Source organism: Crassostrea angulata, chromosome 5 (assembly GCF_025612915.1).
Source record: "Crassostrea angulata isolate pt1a10 chromosome 5, ASM2561291v2, whole genome shotgun sequence".
Classification (NCBI taxonomy): Eukaryota; Metazoa; Mollusca; class Bivalvia; order Ostreida; family Ostreidae; genus Magallana; species Magallana angulata.
Genome location: NC_069115.1, coordinates 43,273,992 through 43,282,021, shown reverse-complemented (window position 1 = coordinate 43,282,021; position 8,030 = coordinate 43,273,992). Strand labels below are relative to the sequence as shown.

Below are 8,030 nucleotides of genomic sequence, written 5' to 3'. Positions count from 1 at the left end.
TTTAGGTACAGGAAGGTCAATTACTTATTCTTTCCATATCTCTATCATATGGCGAAAAACCACTAAATCAACAACTTTCAAACTTTGAAATTTGATATGGAAATGCAATGTCGCACGCTAAAAACAGTTACATAATAGATTGTTGCAGCTTATCTAACGTGCTGACGCGATTAGAAGTGTAACTTTTGATAGAACACACGTATTCAAACTCAAAATGATATTTAAAAGATTTCTCATTAAAGCCATGCATGCATGTATGGTAATATACATGTACATTGTACAATGCATACATGAATAATGTTTAAGGAAAATGCTAGTTCGTGTATTCTTTAATCTAAATACTCTGTATTAAAGGTTATAGCTTTTATGCACTCAGAAACATTATGTTTATCTACATACGACCACACAAATACAGGCGCGTAGTATCGGCGGGGGGAGGGGGAAGGGGGAAGGAGGGCAAACATTTTTCTTAAATTGACTTTGTTACAAAGTGAGCTTTCCTTCCCCCTATCCTCCTTTTTGGCGAGGATGCAAGCAATTGAAGTGAAAGGAAATTGAAGATGAATGAACAGTAAATTTCTTTTGGCTTGTAAAGATTTTTAAATGAGTCTGCCCCCCCCCCCCCCCCCCACACCACTTTCATAAACTAGTGCTACGTGCTTGAAAAAGAAAGGTACAAAGACAATTATTTTACGTAAAACTTCAGTTGGATAATAGAGAGGTTGAGATTTCAAACGTGTACGGATATGTGTACGTGAACTAGGGGAATCGCCTTAATTCTTCGCGTATTACGTCACCAGTTTTTGTGACGACATGGTTTCTACACGTTCTCTAAACTTGTAGAGTGTCGTCTACATATAAGTACAAACATGTAACTATTAACAACAAATAAAATCTCATTGCTAGGTAAATGTATGCTAGTGATACATTATATAGATTTTTAAACTTCATTTGAATGAAAATTGATAAGAAATTACCATTTATTTGGAATTAACTAAATAAATTCATGTCACAAAATTGCGTCGATTTACGTACACATTTATATCCTTTAAGTTAGAAATCTCAACTGATAAATTACAAAAACGTGTACGTGTACGTATAGTTTTAACACACGTACGCGTACTCGTACACGTTTTAAATCTCAACCTCCATATTATTTCATCAACCAAACACGGGTGATGAGGTGCAGAGACTGGGTTTTGGGGTTGTTATATTGATTATGTGAAATAACTATTTGGTTTTTCATTGAATATAAATAATTTTCATTAAAGCATTAAATCCCATAATGTTAGACAATGTTTGTGCTGAAATATAAGATTATGGAGCAGTATAAGAAACTCCATTTATACATACACTACTTTGAAACATTCAAAACAGAAATACATTTTCTTCAGTTCGACAATTTAATTGCACAATTTAGTTAACAAATATATAATTGACATGGCATTCAAGTTTTTCTGCTTTGCTCACTATTTGCATTTTTTGCAGCATGTCTCAACATTATTTAAATGATTTTGCATAAGATTAATATGTGAATCTTACAGAAGATTGTTATGGTAATTATTAAATCGATAGTATTGCTTAAGGTAAATTATATTGATTCCTCACCATATCATTAATTTGATGTTAAAAATACTGGGTGGTCAACAAATTAACTATCAGATCTACTTTTTTAAAAGATTATTTGATAAGCTATTAACTTTTCTTTAGTAAAGAAGCAATCCATATATTTTACCATTCAAATTTGGCTGTTTTCCTACTCGTGTATCTTTTTATCTCTTCTTAAAAGGGAGTTAAATTCAATCTAAAATTGGATAGGACCATCAAGCTCTCCTAAGTATGATGTGCAGTATGTAACATTAAACAATCGTTTAGAACGATGTCAGCACTTAACATGCATGCGTGCACATATTAGTATAAAACTATATCCGTTTGATTCAGCATTTTATATCGTGATCATGTCCAACTTTTACCAGGAAGTAAACAATGAATAAGGTGGTAGTATTTAATTTGATCAATTTCAATTTTTCACACAAAACTATTAATTTGCTAACATTTTGTGGCAGCAGAATAAATTCGCAGCTTCCTTACGAAACCCAACATCAAAGTATCCATATATAAATGGATTAACGACATGGTTCAACAAAAATGCTCTGTCGAGGAAAAGTAAAACATTTGTAGCTACTGGGTCCATATGAAACCAAAACTCTATTGAATTCTTAACAGCTGGTATGATTATTAACGTAATGGTTGGTAGATAGGAAATGACCCAAAACACAATTATGGCGGCAAACATGCCGGTAAAATTCTGGCGAACGTGTTTCCGAATGACATTCTTGATTTGTGTTTGATTTTCTTTTTTAACGTCTTTAGAAGTGGACATCGATGCTTCCATTGTTGTATTTGAAACTTCTGAAATCGTGCTTTCGTGTCCTCGGTCGAACGTTATATGGTTTTGAACTTTTCTCGAGGCTCGTATGACTCGAAACGTTCGGAAAATTGTCAATCCAATGAGAGAGTACAATATAATGATTAATGTCATTAAGATGATAAAGTAAAGGATAATAAATCCCAAATAATAAAAGCTCACCTCACGAGTAAAGCTCATTATATTACATGTTATAAGCGTAACATTGGTTCCTGTGTAAATGATGTGTCCTTTTCTCTCACCAAATAAAACCAGAATGGGGACAGTCAGAAGATAAGATAAAAATCCAGCAACTCCAACAGCGAGCCGACTCTTTCGTTTGGTCCATTGTAAAGATACTGGTCTGCAAATTTTCTTGTACCTATGAAATGCTATTATTAAGAGAAGTAATGCAGAATAGTTGATGGATCCCCACGAGAAAAAATACATTACTTTGCATAGTTTTGCCGATGGAAAATCTGCACGATAAAAGTTTAGAATTATTGCAAAGGTTCCCGACCATAAACACACAAATAAATCCACTGCTCCAAGATACGGAATGAAAAATCGTTCATCAGTGTGGGGAACACGAACTATGTACAGATAAAGAGCGAAACTGTTTCCAAGAGTCCCCATCGTGAGGAGGATACCAAGAACGGCTGTATTAGGAGTGAGCCAGTCCGAATACATGGCATTGAAATTTTCTGTCGTAAGATTCATTGCTTGTGTTGCCAATATCACGTTAACACTAATCTCTTCTATTTAACACACTGCCCTTTAAATGATATAATAAGTGTTTCAATCGACGATTAATAATCGGAAACCAGTCACCATGTTTGTCATACAATATTGATATTCGCATGAACAAGTGACACCCATTTTTCAAAGTGGTTTTCTAGAAAGATTAATTGTATCAAATCAACAAGATGTAAACACCTATATAAATCAACCTGAGTATGATAAAATAAAGGGTTCGAATTATTGTACCAAAGAACAGGCATTGGTAGAACTCCAAAGTATGCAGTGTTTAATGTAAGCGCTTCCGTAGGAGGTACGGGAAGTTAAAAATCTGATATCAATATACGAAACAAATTGTATCTGAAAAGTATCCTTTGTCTTAATGGAAAGAGAAAAGTAAAAGGAGGACTTCAAACATGTAAAAGATAAAACAATCAACATGCACGCAGGCAGACATAATTCGTAGATGATGTTTCAGGTCTGACCTATCAAATACATGTAACAATTTCTAAAAATGGATGTTTTACAATACAGTAAATATACAGTAAATATAAAATGCTTATCTCACTTAGTTTTGCAACCTGTTTTTGTATATTTAAAAAATAAACAGTTTTACACATGGTCACGTGATTGAATCCATCGAAGCCCGAAGGGTATCTCAAAATATTTGATAACAGTTATCTCCTGGTAATTGTTAAATATTTCTTATTATTGTATTTGAATTACTTTTAATTTTAGGTTTGAGATAATACCATAGACAAACAATAAGCTCGTACGAGGATAATTGTGACGTAAAAATATTACCTCTTGCATGTAGGTCCGTTAGAATCAAGATCTTGTAAATTAAATGTGTTACAAGTCTGTGAAATTCAGCTACAAATTCTTTCAATGACGCTTCATAACAATAGATGTGTTTGATAAAGTGTAATAGGGTTTAATATTTTGGTTAAGACCATAAAAAATCATGTTTTTTTTCTTTGCAATATAAAGCACATAAAGGTGAAATCTAGGAGTTTGACTATATTGTCTAATAAATTATCTCTAAAATACTTACATTTTTTCAAATCACATTAACCAAGCTCCTGGTCTTCTCTTTTAAAAGTGATATTAAATTGAATATAAGTATTGGGATTACTTTTCTCGTAATTTAATACAGAATTTTAAGGAATTGTTTTATTTTCTCCATAACTCCCTTAGAGCCGTAAAGTAAGGAGAAAAGATTCATCAAAAATTGAATGACGTCCTAATGGCATAAGCCCCAAAAAGACCTCTACAATCATTAACTAAATCTTGACCTTATAGGTTCACACAGATATGACCCTCTTCTACTCTTTTATGATATAATTGATTTTTTTTTGAAAATGTAAATACTTTATAGTGAGTGAAATATTTTAAATGGGTAAAATTTATTTACATCTTAAACATTTATCAATATTGTATTAGTTTTTATTACAAAAATTGCAAGAATAAGTTACCCCAAAAAAATTTAAATTTGGAATACCTTCAAATAGTTTCATTGGCTTTTTTTACTTTTACATGTAACATAATATCGTTCTTGTTGTTTATTAAAATATTATCAATTAGCAATCCAAAGAACGATAAATCCAGTTATTATGATGGATATTTAGTCGTCAAACAGACGAACTTTAGAAACAACGTTTCATATAATGTATTACCAAATCTTTGTTGAAATTGTTAAAATCAATTTATAACAGTTAACGTTACCCTGAAATTGACTGTTTACAAGTAAGATGTCATAAGTTGGATATTTACATGTATAACAAATAAGATTAGGTACTAGTATATCGTCATAATTTGGATATCTACATACAAGAAAAAATTATAAAACAAACTAGTGTCAACATATATGATAATGTTAAAATGCAAGATATTTAATATTACATGCATGTTTTAAAACATTTTTTAAGATCGAAATTGTACGTACAGTTTAAACCCATCACATTTAATGAAAAGTAATTGAATTGGTTGGGACTTTTTTACGATAGTTTCGTTTGAGGATTGGTTTTGTTATTGTTATATTGTATTGGGGGGAGTATGAGGGGTCATGTAATTGTTTTGATTTCATATTTTTTTGGTGCCTTATTGTCTTTCGATAAAAAAATTAAAAACTAGCAAGACATTACATAATCCCATTCGAAATTATTTCCAGTCATGTTGATTAAAAAATTATCAAATTAATGCCATTCGAATATACACAATTTTTTTATTTAATTGTTTCATCATGAATGTACATGTATGTCACAATCATTTCATTCATCCATCAACGCCGTCAAATTGAGGTGTATGTACCGATGCGGGTAGGTTAAGGCAACTCCGAGTTTAATGATCGTCAATATTATGATCATTTTTTAAAATGTTATTTTTCATGAAAATATTGTTGAATATTAATATTAAGTGAATGTGTTCAATAAGGAAATTATATTTCATCTTCGAAATCGAGTCGTTCTTTGAAGCTGTCGTGTCATGGTACATGTAACACGTTACAGTTAAAGGGGCATGGTCACGATTTTGGTCAAATTTTATTTTTCTGTTTTTATTATTTGCAATGCTTTGGGAATGCACATCTAATGATCAAATGAAGTTTTGGTGCCAGTCGTTGAGTTTTAAGCAAGATACAGGACTCACAATTCTTCGTCATTTAAACAAGGCTCGTGCCCTGTTTTTGTTTACACAGGTCGAATATACCGGTAAAAAATCTTTTTCAAGCTGGTTTGTCTATTTTATTATTTATTTTAAGCATTAATAAACAGTTCCTAACGATTCATTTTTGGTCTTAAACTTGAATTTTCAATTCATCATTCAAAATGTAAACAAACGCTTTGTTTACATAGTGAAGAATTGCAAGCTCTGTAACTCGTTTATAACTCATCAAATGACACTAAAATTTTGGTTGCCTAATAAAAATGCCTTACTGAAGCATTGTCAACATTAAAATCGAAAAAATAATTTTAAAATGATTTTACTTTTTTTTATCTATTTTTTATTTTATTTTATGTTTGTAGAAAAATTACAAGACAGGCCCTGAGGTTATAAAACTTTTTCCATACTCATACTCCAACTCGTACTCCGTTCTCCGAGTATGTGCTCCACTGAGTACGGCTCTAAAAACCGAGGTTATAAAAGTTTTGGAGTACGTTCTCCGCTGAGTACTATTTGGAGTATGCTCCAAAAGCCGATCGATGAAATTTTACGTCTCTGGAGAAAGACAGAGAACAGTAATTCATGTAAATAGTCCTGGCATGTAGGCAAACTGTACATGTATTCAGATTAATTATTTATCAACAAAATGTAACACATTATTTACATGTACATATTACCTTCTTCATCTGCAAGCATGGAGATGTGTCTGCATCTATAAGTTATGAATTTTTTAGCAAAAAGACGATAAATCCAGTGTAATTGGTAAAATTATCAACAAATTGTGTTTATGTTAAATCTCTCTCTCTCTCTCTCTCTCTCTCTCTCTCATAAGACTCAGATAGTGATTCATGCATTTGATGATTAAGTATAATTATATCGTAAGGAACGATATGAATATAAAGATATGAAGAGAGTATTTCAACATAAAATTTAGTTCGATATATCTTTAGTTTTACTGGCTTTTTAACGATTTTGATATTTTAAATGTCAGGAAAAGGTCAGAAACGACGCCCATACAAAACTGGAAAGTCACTGCCCCCAAGTGGATATATTTTAAGATATTTAGTGAACAGTTCCTGTATTAGGAAAAACAGGAAGAGTTTAATTCAAAAATAGAAACATATACTTGGGAAAATTACAAAAATACTGAGAAGATCCGTTTATTTCACACTCAGAAAGTATACACTAAAGAAATTATAGGGGTATTCCAATTTAATTGCAACATACTATACTTGCCTTAATTCTTGTGAGAAAAAAACATCTAATATCTTGAAGGGGTGGGGTGGGGGTTGGGGTTGGAATTGCATCAATGAACATATGCCAAAAGCCAAGGACACACGTAAAGTTTCTCATTTCAATATTTTTGGGAATGTGCGCGAGAGTTTAAGAAAATTCACTAATTGAAATATTTTTTAAATTTCCACTATGAGGACCACGTTAAACCGAAACAACGTGTTCAAGGAAACTGTATACCAAAGTTGCTGTAACCCTTTTTGTGGGGGTTTATTGATGGTTCAAGTTTTTCTAACTTAATCAAGGCTTGAAAATGTGTGTTTACATATACACGTACTGTGTCATTTTTAATCTTAAGTAACGTCATTTGATATTTTTGAGCAAGCCTTTTCCTATTCATCTTTAAAATTCGAAATACATGTGTTAATTTTAATGCATTTGACCAAATATTTGGTTACTTAGATAAAAAAGAAATAACTATATGAATTATCTAGATAGTTACTTGCTAATGAAATAAGATAATTTAAGAGATGAATATTCCCACAGCTAAGCTATATAGAGAAAAATCTCTCATATGAAAATGCGAAGAAGCTATTTTATCACAAGAAATACATGTATTTTCAATCGATTACATACATTTTTTTCTGAGAGGGTTTAGTTACACCATTGAACACACGCGTTTTCTTATTATTGCACCATTGAAATCAGTCTAATGTAGAGAAATCCCCAAAGTTAAAAAAAAAGATAATTAAGACTTGCAAGTTGTACATTTTCTTTGCCAGAAGGAGTATGATTTAACTTTATTAGAACATTTTTTTAGGGCTTGGGGGGGGGGCTGTGTATGACCTCCTTTACTCCACCACTGATTTACCGCTTATTCTATAAAATGTTTCCCTTTCCAAGTTTTGTGGCATGCAACATAAATGATAATTGATTAATAAGTAAGTAATAGAAAGTTTTAGACTTTTATGCATCCCCCATCCTTTGTTAA

At 31.7% G+C, this 8,030-nt stretch overlaps 1 protein-coding gene across 1 annotated transcript; it reads right to left on the bottom strand.

Moving 5' to 3' along the window:
• Positions 1 to 1,038: 1,038 nt before the first annotated feature.
• LOC128184310 (neuropeptide S receptor-like) lies at positions 1,039 to 3,170 on the bottom strand. Its single transcript, XM_052853744.1, has one exon. It carries the CDS (start codon positions 3,125 to 3,127, stop codon positions 2,042 to 2,044), a length of 1,086 nt encoding a protein of 361 aa, XP_052709704.1. The 5' UTR covers positions 3,128 to 3,170; the 3' UTR covers positions 1,039 to 2,041.
• Positions 3,171 to 8,030: the final 4,860 nt, after the last annotated feature.